The sequence below is a fragment of the Balaenoptera borealis genome (assembly GCF_965194805.1).
Source record: "Balaenoptera borealis genome assembly, chromosome: 14".
Lineage (NCBI taxonomy): Eukaryota > Metazoa > Chordata > Mammalia > Artiodactyla > Balaenopteridae > Balaenoptera > Balaenoptera borealis.
In genome coordinates, this window is record NC_138875.1 from 52,682,001 (window position 1) to 52,706,605 (window position 24,605).

The following is a 24,605-nucleotide window of genomic DNA, read 5'->3' on the forward strand; positions in this document are numbered from 1 at the left end:
CCAGACCCTGTTCTCTTAACCACTGTCCCAGCCCACCATAAGGTGTCAGGGTACAAGCGAGCTTCCCCGACTTCCCCAGACACACACGCACACACACACACATCCCAGGCCTGAGTCTGGCTTCCAGCACCACCCCACCACAAAGGAAGACTTCCCTTCTCCTGATTCAGACTGGACGCCATAGACCGCTGTAATCAGTACATGAAAAATGCGCCACAGTTAGGGAGCCAAAATGAAATGCCATCATTTTGTGTTGTGAAACAGCCTCCTGATTTCCTGAAATCCATGCAGCAACATAGAAAAAACAAAGGGGCTGTTCAAATCATTTTATATCTTCTGCTGAGTGTAAAGACTTTAACTTCAGATGAGCTTTTGAGATATCACAGCACTTTGTAGAAGGGAGGAACTAGAAAGGAAATCATTCTGTTTCTGGGCCACAGAGTATTTTTCATTCAGAGGAAAAGAAACTCTGGCCTTTTTAAATGTTTTTAAGGATTGATCCTAAACAGAATGCTTATAATCACAGATAATGTCTTATAATAATACTGGGTCCTTTTCACTTATAAAGTTGTCCCCAATGCAAGTTGAAAGTTGATAACTTGACTCCATGTGCCAACTTCAAATGAACCAAGGTACAAAACAGCTCCAAAAGGACAATTCATTGAAAAGAAGGCCGTAAGGCAATTTGCAAACATCACATGCACTTTCTTTATATGAATAGCTATAGCCACATACAGTATCAAAATGAAACTATAAGGGAAGGAATTCACTGTACAGAAGACAAAACAATACCCTTTTTATTTTTAAAACTCTGGTGAAATAGGTTTCCATATGACATCCCATTTTTTAAAAAATTAACGTAAACCAACCTGCCTGTGGGTTAGTCACACTACAGAGACCGCATCATAGTGTGTACAGATGCCTAGAGTATTTACAAATGTTATCTGTTAGGTAGTAAAGTTTTGTTGCCATTTTTCCAGCACATATTCCACAGTAAAATAAAGGGGAGATATTGGTGTTCTTGTACAAAAATTCTTAACAAATGGATAAGGCAATTTACCTGAGAGAAGATTTGTTCTTGAAATATTTCTCTTTTCACAATTGGAAATATAGAAATGGGATGTAGTTGTAAAAGAAGCATAAGAATGTCTAAGTTTACATTTTTTCTTTTAAATTATTTAAGTACCATTAAGTTAAAATGTTTACATTCATTATAAAAAAATGTTGTTAAATCTTATGCAAATGATTTAACACTGATTGCTGCAACGCAAATTGCACTTTTAAAAAAAAATTATTGTATACATGGAAGAAAAATATCTTTTGTTTGCTACCCTGTTTACAAATTCAGACTGACTTCAGGTCAGTCACACAATATGAACTTAGAGAAACGTCAGTCACAGTGTATGTTACAGTTACGATGCAGTCCTGCAAACCGAGTGATATTTTTGACAGGAGACCTCAAGAACCGACCCAGCCTCCAGAGGCGTGTACCAAACGAATGGTCTTCTCCACGAACGCATGTGAAATCTGGGGGCGGAAAAGGTATGAAGAAATTCTGGAATAACCAAAACCGATCAGAAGACGCACATGAATTGGGGCAATACACATAAAACTTTTGTTTAAAAATCTCTCTCAATATTCCTTAGCAGGCAAGGCCCCGGTTCCTAGCCCAGGTTTCTGGAAGTGGCACACTGGACATCAGATCCCCTGGCAGACCCCGGAAGTGGCCGTGGCTGGGGAGGCCGTGAGCTGCTCCGGCCCTTCTCCCGAGGCGGTCCATCTTCTCCCTGGGTCTTCAAGACAGGGCCGGGGTGGTAAAGGCTGAGCAAGCCTCGCGGGAGATACATCTCTTTCAAATAAAGGCACGGAAATCCTGTGTCAGAGGAAGATGTCCAATCAGCATCCTCAGCCCAGTCCGGACTGCTTGCCAAGAAGATCATGAAGGCGGTCCCGTGGGCCCCGGCCGTGTCCTCCTCCTGTTCCCCGCGGCCGCTCAGGCCAGGGCCAGGGCACACCAGGAATCCTGTCTCACCGACGACGTGACTTCGGCCGGCGAGGCCAGGCTGACGCCGATGTACAGCCCATCTTGACCTGAGTACTTGAGCTCGCTGTTCTCGGGATTAGCGCTCTCCCCTGCTCCAGACATCACCGAGGCGCCTGCCTGATGGAAGATGGGGACAGAGGGAAGGAGAGAGAGAAGGGGAGAGACAGTTACCAATAAATTGTCAGGCAGCTGGTCCCTGCTAGGTAAACATTCGGGGACAAGTGAGACGGTAGCACAGCTGGCAGAGCTGCTCACTGGGCGGTACGGTGCCCTTGACCTAACTCTGGCGATTTCTGCTCTTAGAAACGGCGTCCTATTCACGTCATTAACTCGTGGCAGGAACCACCAGGCAAGATGCGCAGCTGGACGCAGGTAGGAAAGGGGAACTGGAGGTGGCCTATTTGTAAAAAGTGCCAAACGCTCAGATCTCTGACAGTGAAATAAACCATACCACGTAGGTCAACAGGCCTTAAGGATGCCCACACAATCTAATCACTGCAAAAGAGAAAAGGCAGAGCACTGCGCGTACACACACGCGCACACACACACACAGCGGAACCACGAGGCTTAGCAGTTCTATCAAAGTCTGAGAAGGAAAGATACACAGTTCAGCAAGACCTGATAAATGAAATTTTTGAGCACTGACTTCATGGAAAATTAACCCATGCATATACAGGATTTAATTCTTCCCAAAAGCACAGGCCATGTTTGAAGCAGACCATGTGATAAAGAAAATGCTAACATCCTATATCTGTCATGATCGTGGCAATTATTTCTTGAAGCAAAAGGTCACCTTTCTCTTGTTTCATTCCTTCCATCCAAATAAGAAAAGCCAAATAGCAAACATGATATAATTTAGTAAAATCGAACCAAAATAACTAAAATCATGTTTAGACTATGGTTTGAGAAAACAGTTGCATTTGACTTTTTTTTCTTTTAAATCTAGCCATAATCACATACTTGTGAATCATGCTTTCTTTCCTTCTAAAAGCTCTGAAGCCCATTATTTCTTCTGAGCTTTCAGGGTTCCATTCCATAAACGACTGGATACTTGTTTTTTAACACAGGTAGAACATCTTGTACTTTTCAAAGCATTCCTTTTCTACATTCACAATCCCATTAAATCCTGAAACATCCATCTGTCTGGCCAAGTTGATGTTACATCCACTTCAGAGAAATACAGGGCACCAGACACTGAGCAAACTGAATGGAAGGGTCGCAGACCCTCCGTGGCTCCACTCAGGGGCCTAGTAGTCAGCGTGGTCCTACCCTCTCCCGGAGAAGATCTGGTTTTCTCTCTGATCCTCACAATAACTCTATGGGACTGAGAGGTAGGATTTCGGGAGGTCTGACCATGGAACTCCCTGTCCGCCCATCCCAATTCCCTCCCAGCTGGACAGACCAAGTGTGGCCCCTCCACAGCTAACAAATCCTTCCCTTTCCTAGCAAAAACGGAGGTTTGTGCAAATCCAGCAACAATAATCCCTACCCCTGCCCCCAAACTTCTTTTTAAATAATACAGACTTAAAGATGTAAACCAAGGGCTTTGGGTGCCTAAAAAAGCAAATTTCACAAACTCACTGAGATGTCTAAAATTTAAAATAGATTCTTGTGAAACAGATGAAATAATCCTGTCAAACAAACTAAAGCTATGGATTTAGTTACACGTACAAATACGGTGATTACTTTTAGCTCAGAACCTCGGCTATAAGCAGACTCAACATAGATCCAGATTTAACCCCCAAAGAAATACCCAAAAGGATGATATTCAATTACAAAAAGAGTCTTCATTTTAGAAAAGAGCTATCATACAACTAGTAGAAAGAGTGAGCTCCCTTATAAATGACTAATGTCATACCCAGCTTGGTTATTATCTACCTATTCCCCAAAAAGGCACATTTGCATTTATCTGACTAAATCTGACTTCACCACAGCAAGTGCTATTTTCTGAAATGGAGGGGGTGCCTGGACTGGCCCAGGAAGCAGCCCACCCCAAATGGCCAGAAATGCTGAGACAGCAGAGGGGTCCGCCGTCACCACAAGTCGCAACAAGAAACATGAGCAGGGCACCTCGGCCCTGGGGCCGAGAGACAGTCATTCCCAGGTTGTGTGGGGAACTAGGACACGCACACACTCGAAAGTAAGACCACTCAACAGTTATCGTGAGTTTATGAGTGTCTGAGACAGGGAGGTGGAACAAGAGGTCAGAGAAGGAATCGCAGAGGGGAAACGATGCCCGGGGACAGCCGCAGGCAGCCTGCGCGGTGGGACCAGCTTGGACTTTCAGATCCTACCCTGCTTCAGCCACCCACCTCCTGAGCTTCCTGCTCGGGAAACTGGCCCTACCTCAAGTATGCTTGTGATGATTAAGTGAGCTAATGTGTGCAGGCGCGTCAGGATGCCTTGCCACGTTAAACGTTCCATGAAGGGAAGCTATTGTTGCGGGTGAGGAAAGGGTGTTCAAAATTGGAAGCGTGCAGGGTGTGGAGAGGTCTGTGCACAAGACAAGACAGCTGAAAGGGAAGGATATTAAGCAATGAGTCAGAAAAGATTCTGTGGGAGAGAGAAGCTAGAGGGTCTGACCTAGAACTTTCTGTGCCTCAGTTTCCTCACCTAGAAAATGGAAATAAAGAGGCACATATGTCAGAAGGTTGCTGCAAAAGAATTAAATTAGTGTATGTAAAGCCCTCGTGAAAGTGTCTGACAATAGGCAAGACTACATACGTGTATGCTATTGATACTATGAGAATTTTGTTATTGTAGTGAAGGAGCGTGGACCTAACTGAATCTCCCCAATGTCGTCCTTCACCAGGCAAGGTGCCGCCATCACTGGGCGGGAGCAGTCCTACGAACTCAGCCAGAGCTAAGTGAAAACCACCTCAACCGTGACCTTATTCTAATCATCGACAGCTCTGTGCAAAGAGAAAGCAAGGTGCTCCTGCAGCCCTTCTAAAGGCTCATCAGGGGGCTTCCCTGGTGGCGCAGTGGTTGAGAATCTGCCTGCCAATGCAGGGGTCACGGGTTCGAGCCCTGGTCTGGGAAGATCCCACATGCCACGGAGCAACTAGGCCCGTGAGTCACAACTACTGAGCCTGCGCGTCTGGAGCCCGTGCTCCGCAACAAGAGAGGCCGCGATAATGAGAGGCCCGCGCACCGCAATGAAGAGTGGCCCCCACTTGCCGCAACTAGAGAAAGCCCTCGCACAGAAACGAAGACCCAACACAGCCATAAATAAATAAAAATAAATAAATAAAAATTAAAAAAAAAAAAGGCTCATCGGCCCTTTTTCAAATAAGCCGCATTAAAGAAACCTTAATACCCTGAATATTAGTCTTACACCTGAACAACAGTCCCAAAAGCTACTGTTGAAATACCTATTGTCTTCTCTGTTCAGACAAAAATGTTAAGCTGTATGGCAGGCAAACCCCAAATTACGTGAGTGATGAGCTCCTGAAAAAAATATCAGCTTGTTTGAAATCAAAGGCAACATCTGAGTTTGTCAGAAAAAAATAAAACAAGTACTTGTGCCCAAGGTTTGAGAACCTTATTTTTAAATGGGGATATACTATTTAAACACGGAATGCTGCAATACACAGCATTTTTTTCTATGTCAGTCGTACCTCAGTAAAAAATAACTTGAAATTTCACGTCACAATGCCTAATGAGATCATCATGATGAGATCAGATGGGATGGATAACGCCAGCCCCCTCATCCCTGGCTGGCGGGGTTATACTCTGGCGCACGCCTTAGAAGGTAGTTAGCAAAGCCATCAAGAACTTTATACCCTACTTAGCTCTGTAATTTCACTTCCGGAAATGGATTACAAGGAAAAAATTCAAAGGGACGGAAAGGCTCCCCACAGGAAGACATCCATTGCAGGGTTACTTATAATAGTGGAAACCATGGAAATAATATAATGTCTCATAATATGAGGATGGTGTGGGAACGAAGGGATATCTGCTTCATGAACTAGTATGCAATTATTAAAAATAAGATCATGTAACAAAATGGAAAAAATCCTGTAATGCAATGTTAAGTGAAACACAGCAGGATAGAAATTCTAACTAGGTCATAATTACAACTTACCCATGTGCATGCAAAAGTATTTCAAGAGAACCCAGTGGTAGGGTGGGAGACTGGGGACCACCTGAGAGGGCCCAACCAGTTAGCCATCTATACCTTCCTTTTGAATATTTTAATTGAGTGGCTTACTGCAATCTAACTCTGGGGGAGAGGAACAGAAACATGAAGCACCAGTACTTGAGAAATGAGCCAGCCTGGACAGTCATAACGCAGCATGAAAAACAGGGGGGAATCAGAGTGGAGGGAGGATCAGATGGGCCCCCATGCACCCCTGAGGTCACCTCTGAGCCACCTGGCATAGGCTGGAACCCAGCCAGCCATGCACGTGTGAAACACAGTTCCAGGTACGTGAAAACACCGAACACAGTACACAGATGGGTGCATCAGTATAACCTGAGCTCTTGAAACTGGCATTCTAACAGCAGAAGAAGACTAGAATTAGCACAACTCTACTTAAGAAACCTGGCTTGTCACATTGTCATCTTAAGTGCCTTCCCTTCATTGGGGATATTCAAGAGCTACCTCTCAAGAATCAGTTCAATCTGGGGGAAAAAAATCAGAGATAACTTATTAGGACCCTGGACCCAGTACACACACACACACACACACACACACACACACACACACACACACACACACACCAATATAAATGCCAATTGGTTAAGGTTTTCCCACGTCTACTTAAATCCCTGAAAGGATCAGATCGCAGACATCTCAACACAGCCAAAGGAGGCACGTCACTAACCTAAACCAGCCTAATCCCCCGAAAGTTCCTGAACAACAGTAGAGGAGAGTGCGCCGAACGCCCACAGCCAAGCCATCCTTCCTTCTTTGGGAGGCAGCTCCGACAGGCGAGGTCCTGGCTCTTTCTCTGATCAAAGTGCAAGACGAGGGTGGGGCAGAAATCTGTTCTGTGTTATCACTCCCAGCTTATCGGCCTCCACCCTCCCACTGACGACTGAAAATGGAGGCACTTCCTGTTGAAAGAATGTGTTATCAGCACCGACCCAGGCCGGGCTTAGCACCGCAAGCAGGCCGGGTCAGGTGGGGGACCCACAGCAACTGGCCGGACGCCCCCCTCCTAAAGGAATAAATGACTTCAGGGACAAGTCGCGGCTGCAGACCTGGACGTGGAAAATCTCCACTGGCCTGTGAGGCAGCACAGTGATCTTTGGATCACCCAGATTGTTCTGCTGTGAAAATAAGCCTTCCGCTCATTTTCGGACACGTATCTAGAAGTCAAGGATTTCTGACTTGATGAGCTCATCTAGCCGATGCCCAGCCGTGTCTGGCTCACAAGGGGCTCACCAACCATGTCAGTTCTTTCTTTTCCTTTACTTGTCACATCCCATTACAGGCAGGCCCAGAGACAGCCTCCCACGATACCCACGAAGCAGCTCTGGAAAGGTGACACGTCAGAGCAAAGGGAACCCTTAAAGGACACAGCCTTTCCAGAAGAAGTACACAGGCTCTCTGGCTTGTGAATTATAAACATGAATTTCAGTTTTGAGGAAGAAAACCAAAAAGGAGTCGGCTGGGGTGTGCTCTGTCTGCCTGCCATGCTATAATCTCTCCTAATGCCGCCTCACAATCTGGAGAAACAAACCTCGGCACCCCCCGGCAGGCTGGGGGGTGAGTGATCATTCCCAGAGCACAGGATTTTGAAGATGATCACACTGCCTCCTCAGTTTGGATTCGGGCTGTCAGCTTCCATGGCCTCTGGTCTGTCCTTCCTACACATCTAAGCAAGTTGTGGTTACAGCTTTTCCTTGTGTGAGGGGAAGCCAGCCGCCCCTCACTGCCAAAGCTCTCTTCTCTCACCTCTAGGTTAGACTCTCTGGTGTTTGATAGCATCCTTCCTCAAAAGAAAAATTAAAAACTAAGTCTAAGTTCCTAACAAAGGAGAAATACTTTCAGATAAACCTTAACTTCCACTCTAAAAACCAAGGTCATTTCAGTTTGGATGGAGGGACAAGGACCAGACACAAAAGTGACCCAACAGTTGAGGAGGTAACACTAGGAAGATACACAAACACACACGGGTTCTGTCTCCACCAGGACACGTGAAAACCATCAATCACAACAAAACCCTCTAAGTCTCCCGCAACGGCTCAATAAAGCTCAAGAAGAGAGAGTCACGGTCACCTCAGCCGATGACCCAACTCAGTGTTTAGCAGAATAGTTTATTTTTTTGTAATTTAGCAAACAAATTCCTTACTGACGAGAGCTCACTGGCTGTCCCATTGACCCCTCGTGCCCCTTCTGGGCCTGAGCTGGCAGGATTATATCCATAGCCAGGATGCTGCTCTCTTCAAGGAGGGAAAGAATTATCCTACACACACTCTACTCTGGACAAAGAAGCAAACTGTTTTATGCATCCGTACATACACACAGCAAGCATGTTGTGATAAAGAAAGGCATGGCCCCAAGTTTATAAGTACTCTGGGATTATCAGTAAAACACTGACGTACAAATATAAATTGCAAGAAGAAGGGTTTGTCCCACAACTTGAAGTCATTGGCCTACTAAAGAAAAAGTTTATCTTCGGAAATGAATCAAAATGGATGGCTTTATTCTAGTCAAATTCAGTGGTAAAAGATCCAGAGGTAAGATTTAAAACCTGGTGGATTATGATCTTATTAAAGACTGGCTTTTTAGGAGCTTAGATGAGCATCTTCCTCTGGCCATATCTACTAGACAAAGCAGACCACGGTCCAAGAACCAAGCAGCATTTACAAGAAGGCATTATGAAAGTGCTAAGAATCATAACGAATGAAAAATTGTTGCTATCAGGGAAATACAAGTATCTGAACATGGTTACTATGTTAACACAATAGCTTTACATCTCTAAATTCCCCCCATTAAGAAAGGGAATGACATTTATGTCTAATGTCTTGGGATGAAAAAAATGCCATGCAAATAAAGCACATCGCTATTAACTTCCAAGGTCATATTTAAATAGTGCTATTCTTCTTGAGCTTCAAAGTGGTCTGCAGGCATCTCCCACTTATGCTACACTACACTCCTAAGGACCAGATGGTAGGAATTACTCTTCCCCTTTAGTAGAAGGAGGAAAACCTTGGCAGTTTGCTATAGTCACACACAGAGCTGGAGCTAGCGCTTGGTTGCCTGACTGCTTCCTTCCAGCTGCTAATCCGTGAACCCCCAGGATAAACTTCAGACCGTATTCAGGCTTCACCACGAATCAAGGGACTAAACATAATGAGAGCTTTAAATTAAAAGTATTTCGTGTTTAATAGGATAAAAATATGATTCTGGAGCGTGTGCACCAGCTCTGGTGAAACCATGCCACGCTAACAACTACCAAAAGGGGCAGTACACCAAGTAAATTATCATTTAAATATCATCAGATAATGACTTGGAATTGTTCACTCAGAAGACTCCAACATGACATTGAAATCAATACCTGTTATTTGTTCAAAGCTTTCTTAAAATCTGAGGTCAATAAAATAATTTCTTTTTGCTCTGGCTCACAAACTCTTTTGAGTACTGGCCCTGATATGATAGGGAGCTGAATCACGAATGATCACATATGTCAACACCTATCTTTGGAGATGCTTTTTTTAATTATTAAAGTTTCAGAGAAAATTAACAAATAGGTCTAAACAGAGTTAACAGATTGTATTTAATTCATATCCATTAGATCTTCATATTGCTAGTAACTCTTTTGGCAGACACCCACGAAACGCATAATAAATTACTTTTTGTTCCAGTAAAGGAATTCATTTTCTTCGAAGATTCATTTAACAATAACATTTCAGAGTATCCTAAGCCAGATTTCTTAAATTTGGCCGTGTTTTCCGTAACATTATTTCATGTTTTGTGACAATTTTTGTATATTCTTATAGAGGCAGGGGGAACAAAAAAACTGCAAAGCATCTGTAATCCGCAAAGAAAAGCTGTGTTCTGAGATGAAGTCTTCTCACTTGAGGCCATATGAAAAGGCAGCCCACACTTATTCTTTACCTAGTATTCTGCCTTTCAGATTGTGATAATGAGTCAGTTATTAAACAAACCACAGTCCTGTGATAAACTGGGTGGACATATATGTTATAAACTATTTAAAGAGCAATACAGTTTTACTGTTTCCTAATATACATACAGGGACATTGTCATATTAATGTAGTAAATGTATTTCTAATCACCATCCTCCCCATGACACACGCACGCGCACACGCACACAAGAAAAAAAAAAAAAAAAAAAGAGGGAAGTCTAGAAAAGGCCTTCAGATCAAAGTGAAAGTATGCAAACTCCACATGCTTTCACATTCCCTGCCAGGGTGACGTGTGACTTTCACGGCGAAGGCCAATGTGGTCAGACAGGAACGTGAGTGAGTTATTAGAAGGGTCTGTGAAAGAAGAAAAGAAAGGGAGCCTGGCACGTAAGGAGCGTGAAGATAAAATGCCAACAAAATATTTATGTTCATGGCTAGCAGCAAGTGGCGAGTGGGATATTAATAACTGTGATGACTGCCAACTCCCTGGGAGAGGTGGGAGACATCGGCTCCAGCCCCGGCTGCAACGCGGGCTTGTCTTATGACCTTACGGAGTCACTCCGGATCCTGGTTTATAAATGAGGCAATAATAATACCTAAGTGCAACTCTCTCGCCGACCCTCGTGGGAGATTAATGCCTTTTTAACTCTTTTTATTCATTTAGAAAAAAGTATCTTGGACTATAAACTCTGGGGGGGAAAATGGACACTTGCCTCTTAAGAAATACTTTTTTAATGATTTTGTAAAAATTAAATTGAAGGCAATTTGGACATTCTAAAAGTTCCAACTAACTTGGCACTCACTGTGTATGGGTTTAAATCACACCATCAGAAGGATTTTAAATACCACGATCTTAAAGTATTTCATATTTTAAGGGAGACTTTTTACCATCACATGCACATCAACAACAGTAAATTTTACTACTTATTATTTTTTTCTGTCACCCAACTAACAAAGCCTTAGAATTATAATACATTTTATTGATAAGTATAATGTTTAACAAGAAAATTTATACAATGTGCCTTGTGTATTTGGTCATGAGAAAATCACTTCTCTAGTGCTATTTTCCTAGCTGTACTTGATGCTGAAGTTACTAACCAAAATTAGTCAGATTTCTTAAAGAACATGTTATTTCTTCTCTCTAAAAGCTTCAGCAGCACATATACTATCGCATATTAATCCAGTATGCCATAGGAGTAAAAACACTGACTCTGCCTCTGCCAGACCTGCGTCCAAACCCAAGCCCTGCCTCTTAATCTGATAACCTTGGGCCTATTACTGGGTCTCACTCCCCCAAATGGAAAATGTAAATAAAAACACTTCATTTGTACAGTGATAATTGGGAATAAAAGAGAAAGGGTACATAAAACATCTGGCACTTAAAAGGTACTTGACAGAAGCTAGTTTCCGGCCTTCCTACAGCCACAATCTTATGAGAAAGTATGAGAAAGAGAGGAAACTCCCCCAAAGCAACCATACGGTAATTAATCCACTAAGGCCTGGCTCTCAAGTACCCTAAAGGTGAGCGTGGAACATTCAAGGTAAGAGTTAAGCAGGGAGACTTCCCTGGTGGCACAGTGGTTAGGAATCCACCTGCCAATGCAGGGGACACAGGTTCGAGCCCTGGTCTGGGAAGATCCCACATGCCGCGGAGCAACTGGGCCCGTGCGCCACAACTACTGAGCCTGCGCTCTAAAGCCTGTGAGCCACAATTACTGAGCCCACGTGCCCCAACTACTGAAGCCCATGCACCTAGAGCCCGTGCTCCACAACAAGAGAAGCCCGCGCACCGCAACGAAGAGTAGCCCCCACTCGCCACAACTAGAGAAAACCCGCATTCAGCAACGAAGACCCAATACAGCCAAAAATAAATAAATAAGTAAAGAAATAAATGTATTTAAAAAAAAAAAAAAAAAGAGTTAAGCAGGAACTTTGGTCCCCACTCCAGCAGCCTCTTGAATCTTCTCTTCTTCACACTCAAGTTCCCCTGCGTGAAAGCAACTCATACTGTATGTAGGTCCTTCATGAATGTTCCTTTCAAGTATTTAACTACTACAGAAATAGTTAATAATAATAGAAGTTATTATTTTGTGACCATTCATAGTGTCAAGTAAATCCAAAGTGACTCAGCTACTCAAAGAAAAAGACAGTGGAATATAAACTTGCTAATAAAGAAATAAGCTACGTGACTCAAGCAATGTTTTCCAATTTTCATCACAGGATGCAAATATTAACATATAAAATAAAATCTATACAAAGAATATAAAATATTAACCTGCCAAGTACCTAACCTTTCTTCAGAAGGCCTTATAAAGACATCCAGATATCCCAACAAATGTCAGTCCCTAAATCACTGCCCCTCAGCTTCGGGAGCACTTAAGCACTTAACTCTTTCAAACCACTTCTAGCATGAGATTTAGCACCATGCAGCTCAGAGGTATTACTTCTGACAAGGTCATTGAATAAAGCTATTACCTAGGACTGACTGCAGTAGGGAAATGGGTCCCGCTAGGCACAGAGCATCCCAGAAGGATAAATGAGGCAGGAATGAAGATACCTATTCAACACTGAGAAACTGACCAAACATGGGCAAGGCCCACCCAAAGGCAGAGAACCAGCCAGAGAGGAATCTGAGATGTGGTCCTTGTCTCAGTCTAAGGATGCCTGCCTCTCTCTCTGTGGAAGCTGTCTGTCACCAACAACAAACCACAAAGTGAGGAAACGAATTACACTTAGACACACCATCCTTAACACATCTCCATTTGGAAGGGTCACCTGGCAGCCACCCTGAAACCATCTTGCCCCAAGGAGCCCCTCAGGTCAGGACACATCACCAGCTCCAAGGAGGTAGTTTTCCTTATTAATTGTGAAAGGAAACCCTGCTTGTAAAATGTACAAACAGGCATGCTAGCATTTGTTTACATCAATTATCAAAATGCACCCAGTTAAGGATGTTTTCATTGTTGGAGTATGACAACACATTTTTGGACAGAAACACCACAGTGGGTGTTAGAGAAAGTCCATCATTTAGAAATGAACATAGTGTGGACCCTACTTAAGGCTGACTTAAAATTGACTTGAAACAGTTTTAAATATCTGCCTTCCACCTAATTTATCCATCTCAGCTCCTGCCTTTGGCTTTTTATACCGTACACTCCAGCCACACTGAATTCCTAAAACTATGTCCCTGAAGCATCATAGTTACCATGCTCTTCTTCTTCCTGGAAACTGCTATCCCGATTTTTCCCCCGCAAAAAATCCTACACAACTAATTCTAACTTCCTCTCCTCTGAGAAGCCATTTCCAACCCTGCGGTCAGAACTCACGGCTCCCTACTTTCGACTCCCAACTTTGTTGCTCATTTAAAACACTTTCAAATCTGACCAGCAGGAAGATCTGTCTACACACACGTGTCCCCACCACGACCACCACGTTACCAACAATCTGATGTCCAGGACCTTGTTTTACTACACTGAAAACAGGGCATCCCGTAGCACAATGCTTCTTAAATGGAACAATGACCATAAAGCAAGGGCTAGTCAGATGGAGTTCATCTCCATTTATTTCAACATTATATGTTTAATGATGACTTCAACATTATATTTGCAGTTTTAATATAAACTTAAGTAGGCTTTAGTTTTTGTTAAATAATTATCTACAGAACTACTTTTAGGCAGGCAAAATATGTTCAGTGATTTATTTATCCTCAGCCATTGTCTTATTGCTCACTTTATCAAATTAATCCTTCCTGTCCCAAAGAAAATTAAGAGATAACTTTATAAATTGGGGGATGAATTATAAAGTTTTTGTATATTATATGTTACATACATATATACAATATACATACGCATTTTATATATGTGTGTATATATGTAAAGTATCCTCCCCAGTTTTACAAATTTTTAGTTACAAGTCCTAAGAGGGATAGAATATATAGAGACTACTTATTAAATCTTATTTGGGAACTGCTGAAATAGAATGTTACCATATTTGCCTCCTAATAACAACAAACATAAAACATCAGTCAATAAATGGAATTCAATGAAAAATTTAAATATTCTTACAATCCACAGAGCCTATAAATGCCAAAGAAAATCTGATGTCTGTTTAGGTCAACTAAATAAACATTTTTCAGTAAATCTACAGATAAAGAAGATTTCAGACTGAATGAAAAAAAAAAAAAACATTGGGAGGAAATTTATCTTTAAGTTCAAAAGTCACAAAATTAATCAACTGTATCAAAAATTAAGTTCAACACATTTCTTAACAAACACAAAGAATTCCATACAAGAAACTGATTATAAAATTCTGATAGGACCTCCCTGGTGGTCGAGTGGTTAGGACTCCTTGCTCCGAACGCAGGGGGTCACGGGTTCGACCCCTGATCGGGGAAGATCCCACATGCCACATGGCAAGGCCCCCAAAAATAAATAATTAAAAAAAAATTTTTAAATACAGAGAAAATAAGGAAAAGAAAAATGAAAAATAATAAGGTCTAATGAATAGTAAATGTTATATAAATGAAAGCAAATAAATCATTTATTGCAATAATTTAAAAAAAGAATTCCAAAGGAACAAGACAGGGGCTATTTTAACACCAGCCTGCCGGCAGCAGCAACGGGTCTTCCTGTTCTCACACAGGAGACGAACTGCCCTCCCTCCACCTCCAAAACTTACACACCACACCTGCACAGCCTGCAACAGAGAAACTGAGTCATAAGGGAGCAGGGTCAGCAACCTGATGACCATCAGAAGAAATGAGACAGAGGTCTAGTTAAAACACAGAGGAGCAACACGTACAGAAAGCTAAGACATGCCACAAAGTCAACAAAATGAGACTTCAGAGCAGTGCAAAAATGATTTTCGTGTGCTCCAGAATCCTCAGCTCCAGCCAGGCTTGCTCAGGTGCCAGGTCACGATAGTACCACCACTGAATATGCCCACATGCAGGGCCGTCAGAACTTAAAAGAAGTCCTCTAGGAATGCCTACTGGTGATCTCCTACAGCTGACTTCTCAGAGGGGAATTAAAACAGCAAGTCTCATACGGTCTCTGCAACGGTCTCTGTGCTTTAAATCACAGTCATTAAGGAAAGGTGGAGGAGCAGGTGCGTTGCCATTTACGTCTCTAAGTAGAGCTTGTGGCCCGTTTCCTTGTTCCACTGGGAGTATGCCTACGATTGTCCTTTGTTTTGTAGCTTGGCTGTCCCTATTAAACGAGGACAACCCTGCATGACTAATTTCCACCCCGTCAGTCACAGGGGCCGCTGGAGACCCACGGGGCAGACCCATCATCATTGGAGGTTTTAAACGCCAAGCCGAAGAAGGACCCAACCTTGCTGTGTGGATATAATAACATCCCCCTCACCTACAGCGCTGACAAAATCCTATAAAGCAGTCATTCACAACGCCAGCTGCCCTCCAACGTGATAAACTGGGACCAAAATGGGAAAATGTCACTTCTTTGTCAACACAGACGCCTTTCACAAATGCTTCTGCCAGTTGCTCACAGATAACGGCTCCAGCAGGCTCTTCACGGCACCGCCGCTGCCACGCTAGCCACGCGCACGAAGAACCAGCCGGCCCAGGAGGGTCTGAAAAGTGTCCAGGGACCAACGGACACACACTGGCACTCCTGGGGAAACCACTGAGTCTGCTACAATTATCCTTGGAGGGGACAGTTTCCGCTCACACCGCTGGTTCCCACAGAGGCTGCCCGGGCTCTGGGAGTGATGGGGAGCGTGCAGCGAAAGACCTTGTAAGGAACTGCTCTCCAACTCCCCCAATCTCTAAAGTACTTTTTAAAATATTTTTTTTTAATACTAAAATTGCTTTGCCTCCTGGCCTCCGGTAGAAAACGGAGCCTTTCATCCGAAGGCACTGGCCGACGAGCCGCCCCTGGCATGCTGGGTCCCAAGTGAGAGACAGATGCAGGGACACCAAAGCTGCCGTGGGACAAGCTGCTGGACTCCCAAGGTCCTTCTTCCAGACAAGCCTGGGCCTGACTCTGTCACTGCCTTTGCACTGTTCCTCCCCTGGAGGGCAAAATTGATTGGACTTGCAAATAGCCAATTTTGAAATTTTACATCACAAAACCACAAGGGCAAAACAGACTCCGCCCACTAAGGTTCCAAAGCCCATTGTTGGGCAAATATCTCTATTTCTGTGCCATTTATCATTCAAATTTAGCTTTTGCCACACTAAGTTTGGACAGTAGTGCCAACAAAAGTGAGCTGGAGCTGGCAGCAATCCACTTTTTAGCCAGGAGACAGATACTGAGGCTGAAACCCTAGCTGATCCCTCAACGCTTCAGAAAACCAGAACATCCTTTCGCCTGATTTAAGCTGCGTAATTGCTTCTGAGGACTTAGGGCACAATAAAGGATATTTTAAAATAATATTGACCTTTTCATTTCCTCACAACTTCTATTTACCACTTTAGACCCTTGAAGTTACATCTTACCCTCCTGTAAAAAAAGTCATTCACCAGAGTTCACCTTTATAAAGGCTAGAAACGTTCTTTAAGAACATGTGTCTGCAACAAACAAAAACAGCAAAAAGGCTTTTTCCCTTTGGAAACTCTGAACAAACTTCTTGTTCATTAAAGAAAAAGAGTCCAAAAGAGTTTGAATTGGAGGAGTCAAAGAAAAATATCAAATATACTTTTAAGCAGTTAACAACTTTTTTTTAATGTTTAATTTTTGTTTGTTTAAGCCAGTAAAAATACCAGCTCCGTGGTTCCTGGTTCAAAGACACCTCGAGGGCAGTAGTTTCAATTTCACCTGTGGCGATTGTTCAAAAACACAAATTTCCAAGCCCCACCCCCAGAGACGCTGACTCAGAAAATCCAGGGTGGAGCCCAGGAATCTGTAGTATTTCAAAGTACCCCAAATAAAGCAAAATTAAATGTAGAAAAGAATTACTAAGTAGGAATTTTAATGCTAATGTTTCGTCCTAAACCAGTCTCAGTGTAATCCTCACCCGGGGCTGTGAAATGCTGCCGCACAGGTCGGGCCCTGGATCGGGCCCTGGATCGCTGAGGACCAGGGTGCGGCCCGGTCATTTTAAAAGGGCATTCCAGGTAAATTTGGGAAACGCTAGGGTGGGAAAGTGCTCTTCATTTGAGAAGAACTGAGTTTCAATTACAGCTTTACTGAAACGAAGTCTGTGATCTTCACAAAGACCCAGGCACCCTTGTCCTCAGAGGCGCGAATCACGCACAAACCGAACTGCTCACAGGCTGATCACCAGGCTGAAATAAGCCTGGGTACAATCAAGGTGCATTAGCCCAGCAGAGGACTGTTAGGTGAACATCAGCGAATACAGCAGCACATCACATGACTAATTGTGATGAGCTTTGCTTTGGGTGGATGATTTTTTTTTTTTAATGTAAAGAAGGAAGAGAAGAAAGAAGGCTGGAGTTGATAAGATAAGCAAAAGCAATTTAAATGCCATGGGCACTGGGATATATAAAACCACTGAGCTGGTACTTTTCCTGATCTACATTAGAAATACATAATACACGTATATACATTAGAAATGTATATACATATACATACATATATAAACTCAGATAAACACCTGGAAATAAAACAATCTAAAGCACTTCAAACCAAAACTTCTTGCCTTTACTTGGGTTAATTTAACCATAAAAAAATGATGTAGATCTTAATTAAGAGGTTTGTAAAGTACTTAAGTTTGTCATTTTGTTGACATTTAAATGTAATTTCCTCTAAAAACTATTCTTAGGTATCAGCTAACAAAACTGAACTGTTGGTTTAGATTATTGTACTACCAGATAAGATAAAATTTGAGATAATATACCGGGAGAGCAACCCACTAGCCTAGAAGGAGTCTATACTGTTTTAACACTTACCCCTGAGGCTGTCGGTTGTGTCGTAGGGGAAGTATTTTTGCTGCAGTCATCTGAGTTAGAAGAGGTGGAAGTTGGAGTCATGGGAACAGAATTATTGCTATTACCTGCAACAGTCAAAATTAACGTCATAAATATACATATACTCTGCTAAGTTTGGCAAATACTTGACAGTCAAATAGTATTTTGTTATATTTACCAGAGCAAGCTTTTGACTTATTTATGTTCTTAGGTTTTCGTTTCCTCGTTTGAATTCCCTCTTTTTTCATAGCAAGCGGTCGAGGCACCTAAAAAATTGTTCACATAGGCCATGAGTTTAATAAATATTATATTGAAGAAAAACCAAACTAACTAAAGACACAACCTCAGTACTGAAAGCCCTCATTTAAAAGAACTTGGCATAAATGTCAATCCAATTTTTGCACACACTTCGTAGATTCGAACTGCACAAAGACTACACTTTCCCCATCAAATGCAGAGATTCCTCCAGAAAAAAAAACAGGGAGGGTGATTTGCCAGGGAGAACTTACTCCTTCAACTTAATGGTTATTGTTTTAAACAACTTCAATTACAGAGTAAAAACACTGAATACATTCAGTGTAAAAACACTGAATACGTACAATAAAAATAAATATTTTTATTTCAAAGAGATCATGTATTCTTCTCCTTACATGCACCAAGGATAATTTTCTTTTTAAAATTGACATATATATCTTGTGCTATCCTTAAAATGTAGAATCTAACTATAGCTATCAAATATAGCTATTCCTCTTTTGTATAGTATAAATGTATTTGATTGCATTCGCATTTTTTAAGGTATAAACTAGTTAGTGTGAATTTCTAGTTGGGTCCATGCTTTTTTTTCTCTTTAAGTGTACAGTTTTTTAACATATACACACTACTATATACAAAATAAATAACCAACAAGGACCTACTGTATAGCACAGGGAACTATACTCAATATTTTGTAATAACGTATGAGGGAAAAGAATCTGAAAAAGAATACATATATATTATACGTATATAATATATATATTATACACACACATATGTATCACTGAATCACTGTGCTGTACACCTGAAACTAACAAGAACATTATAAATCAACTATACTTCGACTTTACAGCTTTTTTTTTAAAGCTTACTACCATCTTATCAATTCTAAAACGCACTTTCCCACATTTTAGTATTTCTCAAATTGGGATGTCTTACTATGGATTTGTGTGACAGTTTAATTGGCAGTATTTTTTGTTTCTTACGAGTAAGATAAAAGTTTCTATTATAATTAACAGGACCCTCGAGTCACAGAGGTACATATAGAAAATCAGATTTTTCACTTTTATGCCCTCTTCTTTGCTGATTTTTTTAACTGAAACTATGTACAAACAAGACACTGAATGTGTATACACATGAGCAGAGTAGGTGGCTCACCCCATGGAGTTTCATGTAGAGTCCACAAGCATTGCACACAGGTTCACCCTCGGCGTTTCTGCGCCACAAAGTGGTGGTTGTGGTGTGACAGTTGGCACAGGACAATCCAAGCCGGCGGGAGGAAGGCTAGAAAGCAGCACAAGAAAGTAAGTGTACACATATAAGTGATTTTTATGCATATGCTACATACATCAATGTATCACGTCCCTGCCATCAACAAGCATGTACCTGGTTATTACAAATAAGAGGTCCCTTGAGAAAAAAACCTTGACGTGTAATTAGGTTGACCTTCCTTGACCAAAGTGTGCTCCATCCAATACATAAGATTGATTTGCTCCAGCCCATTAGCATAGATTAAAGCAGTCACAATGCTGGCCAATGCCTGCACTCACTGTTGTCAGAGGGCTGAGACACAAGAGTAAAGAAATGAGTTTCTCTGTGCCCCCTCCTCTGGAATTCTGCTCGCACAAGGGAAACCAAGCTTCCTGGACAAGAAATGTTTTCTATCTGTGTGTCTTGTCAGAGGCTCTGGCAGACCTGGTCCCAAATGAGGAAATTGTTCATTGAGGAGAAACTTCTAGATTTTTTCTGTTTTTAAAAGATGTTCTAGGGGACTTCCCTGGTGGCACGGTGGTTAAGAATCCGCCCGCCAGCGAAGGGGACACGGGTTCAATCCCTGGTCCGGGAAGATCTCACATGCCGTGGAGCAACTAAGCCCGTGCGCCACAAGTACTAAGCCTGTGCTCTAGAGCCCGTGAACCACAGCTACTGAGCCCGCGTGCCACAGCTACTGAAGCCCGCGTGCCTAGAGAACGTGCTCTGCAACAAAAGAAGCCACCGCAATGAGAAGCCCGCGCCCCGCAATGAAGAGTAGCCCCCGCTCACCAAAACTAGAGAAAGCCTGCCTGCAGCAACAAAGACCCAATGCAGCCAAAAATAAATAAATAAAATAAATAAATTTATTTAAAAAAAAGAAAGAAAGAAATGCAGTCACAAACCGCCTGCCAACATGTTAAGTGGCTTTGGGGAGTCTCTGCTTCACCTGAAAACTGAGATATCAATCTATTTCTCAGATCTGTGCAGAAGAATAAACCAGAAACTGCAGAAGGGTCTATATATATTCACAGAAATGGATTTTGGAAAATGTACAAAAATTTTGGCAAGAAATATATTTTAATACATCTCATTAATTATCATCATGACTGCCTATTGCGTGAATTTTTGTATTATCCGTTTTACAAAGGATTAGCAAATTTTACAACATTCTGTTAGTGCTGGCATTGTCTTATGTATGGTGATGCTGCTATATTTTATTTAGCCTGTCAATATAGTACTCAACTTTTGTTCATACAAAGGGTTAAATTTATCAGAAAAGGCCAACAGTCTGTCACCCTGATTTCTATGTTCCCTCTATACCCATAACATCCTTATATGGAATTTATTTCCTCTAAATTATTATGTGTGAATTATAAAGAGGGGCTATTTAAGCTAGTATAAGTTCCTGCCTAGAATGACAAAAATCTAAGTTTGCTTTTAAATTACCTAGATAGGCAACTAAAAACCTGCTGTGATTTCAGTTAAAAAAAAAAAAAAAAAAAGCTATGGGGAAAATCCAGGGACCAAAGCAAGTTGAAAGATACAGAATTAGGGAAGTTGGCCATGATGATTAATTTAAGAAAAGAAGTTATAAAGAATGGACAACAAAAACACAGACTGAGCATGCACTGAATATTCAGATTAAAAGACAGAGAGTTCCAAAATCTTCATTGGCAAATTTAAAAGCTAAAACTGAATTTTGCTTTTATAACTCACATCCTGTTGTACTGCTGTAGCATACTCTTTACAGACAAGTTGTAAAACCAAAGAGACACTGGGAAGCCTTTTAGTACTGCCACCTTTTTAAGAAATCGGTGCTAAGAAAGAATCAGTTTGACTTTTGGTTGAAATGAATATGTTTGGCTGACAGAACTGTTTGGGAAATTGCTTGTTAAAATGATGAAAACATAAAATCTTACACATCAGGGCTTTTTTTTTTTCTTTATGGTTAAAAGAAAATAATTTCCCAGAAGAGCACTCCTTTCTCTTCATAAATGTGAAATCAGGACAGGAAGTTTCATTTTATAAACAGGTCATTTATGACAGTTTCCAGTGGAATTTGGAGCCAATGTGAGGCAAACTTGTTATCAGAATTTGCCATTATAACAAAGAACTTTATGACTGTCAACTGCAGATCATAAGTGAAGCCAGTCCCCATAAACATGTGAAATGAAGGTGAGTGGGTTATAAAAGTTCCTGTAACAAGTGATCTCAGCTATATTCATCACTGACAAGGAATTCAAGTTACACCATAAATCTCTTATTTTGCAATGTATTACAAGTTCAAATTCAGTGATTGGTTCTGCACTGCTAGCTAAACAAACTTGGGTTCAACATTCTGAGAACTAACTAGATCCAGCAAAACAATAAATAAGAAGCCCACAAGGAGAACTAATTGATAGACACACCCTTCAATTGGTATCATTTATAACACATTTACAAAGCACATTGGCTGACCTTGGTCACTGCCAAGACACCTGCTACACAGAAGGAAAACTAATAGATTCAGAGATGTTAAAAACTGGGGTTTTTTTCCTGTTAACAGTTATTTTTACTGGTAAGTGCACAAAACTAATGCCGCCATCTAAATATGGATGTTACTAGATCAAATTTAAAATGCCACTAGAACCTAAATTCTGCCAGTTTTTTTGCTCAATCTTGAGAAAATGTTACCTTCTGGACTCAGCTCAATGCGCCTTTCCAAAAAAATAATAATCAGTTTCATTGTTCATACATTGGCTAATACATGAAAACAAGGAACTTCCTTGGAATATTTTCCGGCAGTACTTTTTCTTTTTATATGATGCAAGTAAGAAAAATGAAAACCACAGGGAGTCAGGCACTGAAGTTAAGGATGCCCTTTGAAGAAAAGTTTAAGCTGTGGGAGACTGTACCAAGTTTAAGACACATACACTCATTAAATTAACCTAGGCCACTTTATTTTAAATGCATTAAAAACAAAACAACCATAAAACTAATTGCTTCTCTTTAAGGTGTCAGACTTACATTGTGATGCAATTTCACTCTAATCTATTTAACACAAACAACATGTGTAGCATTTGTTCCTGCTAATTAGAGTATAACAATTAAATAAATTACTTGGATACTTAAGATGTCTGGCATCTAACTGTAAAATATTTTACTTTAAAAGGTATTAGAGTATGAGTGCTTAGCTAAACAAATGTTAGCCTTACGGTGGGGCTTGTGAAAGCTTTCATGTATTTTCTCCAATCACTACAGCAGTAAATACCCTTTCCTTCTTAACAACACACAAGACAATAAGAGATTAATCCCTGAAGAAAATCAGAATAACCACACTTTAATAAAACATAGTGAAATGTGTCGGGATGGTGAAAATCCTCTACTTGCAAAAAACAAGCAGACTGCATTTTCTTCTCAAGTTCTATGTAGTTCTCTGAACAGCCACATTTCAAAATAACAAAGGTTAGAGTAAATAAATTTTTCACCCGACTCAAGGACAGTCCAAAAGACGGATGGAATTTGGAGCTAAAACTAGTCTGGCTCCGAGAAGAGGTGGAAGGGGCCCAGAGGTAGAAGGGACAGAGTCAAAGGGGTCCAGGAGGATGAGGTTGTGGGGAGAAAGGGACTGTGGGTTCGCTGTTGTCATATCCATTTGAGGGGGCACGTTACAAAGAAGCATGATTTTTTTCAAGAATAAACTCCAAACCAGACCAAAGAGTCCACAGTGAAAAAAAATCTCCTTCCTTCACCTGACCTGGGGCTGTAGCCTCAGTTTTTCTCCCTGGAGGTTACTAACATTACTCATTCCTTATTATCTCCTTCCGAAACTATTTCAGTGCATTTACAAGTACATCTAGAAATTTGTAAATATAGGGAGTTTTGGTACTTTTAAAAGATGGTAGCACACTACACCTTCTTTTATTTTATTTTTTTCCATTTAAGGACGTCACTCTCCTTGTGTAAATTTGGGGGGAGGGCTGTCTCCGTTCCCCGGTCTCAGGTTTCGGGACCTGCGCTCGTGGACGCTCAAACGACCGGAGAACCGGGCGTACCGCTCGGGCCGGCGCTCGGCCCGCCCCGGGTGCCCCCGCGGGGACAGGTGCGGCCGGGCGGGGCCGGGCGGGGAGACCCTGGCCCCAGAGGAAGAGCGCCGCTTGGGGCCGGGCCGCAGGGGAGGGCGGCGCTCGCACTCACCACGCGCTTCTGCGGCTTGATGAGGGGCCGGCTGAGGCCGTTCATCTTGCTGTAGAGGCCGCAGGCGTTGCACAAGTAGTGGCCGGTGCCGTCCCGCCGCCACAGTGGCGTCTGGATGGAGCCGCAGTTCACGCACTCGCGGCTCTCAGGCAGGTCCTCCAGCAGGTCTGCGGGGACGAGAAGCCGGTGAGGTCCCGCCCGCCCGCCCGTCCGTCCGTCTCCGCGGCCCTCCCCGACACCCCAGCACCCCGAGCCCCAGTGCCGGCCTTCCCCACCGTGCTTTCTGCTCGGCGGCCCGGCCGGGAGCCGGCTGTTGATGTCATCGCGATCGACCTGTTGACCAACACTTTGTCCAATACTTCTGCACCCCTGGGCGCGCCCAGTGCAAACCCCAGGGCAGTCGGAGACAGAGCTGGAAGCCCGGCCCGAATCATCTGCCTACTGTCTCCAAGGACCTCAGAGCTGAGCCGTGGGGAGGTCGGTTTGGGTCCTCTGACCCCTTCTTTCCGGCTGTTCCCAAGCTTTTCAAAACTGAAATCCATCATAGTTACAATATACCACTTGCCAAACCCCAGCAAGCCTTGCAATATTAACAGTGATCACTGACCCCTGCCCTAACCCACAAATATCCCCGGACAAAGTGAGGCTGTCTTCTTTACTTCTATCTCAAGTTAACTTTTTGAAGGTATTTGCTGTATCTACTACTCTTCCTCTTCCTCAGTAAAAAAATAGACAAGTGAAATTAGAAATACTGTTCTTGGGCACTTTTGCCAATTAATTAGAAATGACTCAGGTCTCCTCAGGGGGTGGGGATATCACTAAGAGATTAATAAACACAGAGATAAATGTTAAGCTTGATTTTCATGCCACAAGGACCAAATACTAAAA

The 24,605-nt window shown here is 42.3% G+C and overlaps 1 protein-coding gene across 3 annotated transcripts in view; it reads right to left on the minus strand.

Annotated features, from left to right (window-relative positions):
• Positions 1 to 772: 772 nt before the first annotated feature.
• Positions 773 to 24,605, minus strand: part of GATA6 (GATA binding protein 6) — a 30,265-nt gene continuing 6,432 nt past the window's right edge. For all 3 annotated transcript variants that reach the window (XM_082354138.1, XM_082354140.1, XM_082354139.1), the window contains exons 3-7: positions 23,718 to 23,884; positions 19,446 to 19,571; positions 18,214 to 18,301; positions 18,018 to 18,121; positions 773 to 2,161 (exon numbers count right to left, since the gene is read on the minus strand). In XM_082354138.1, coding sequence (XP_082210264.1) covers positions 1,994 to 2,161; positions 18,018 to 18,121; positions 18,214 to 18,301; positions 19,446 to 19,571; positions 23,718 to 23,884 — 653 coding nt within the window. In that variant the 3' untranslated portion in view covers positions 773 to 1,993. The remainder of the gene's footprint in view (positions 2,162 to 18,017; positions 18,122 to 18,213; positions 18,302 to 19,445; positions 19,572 to 23,717; positions 23,885 to 24,605) is intronic.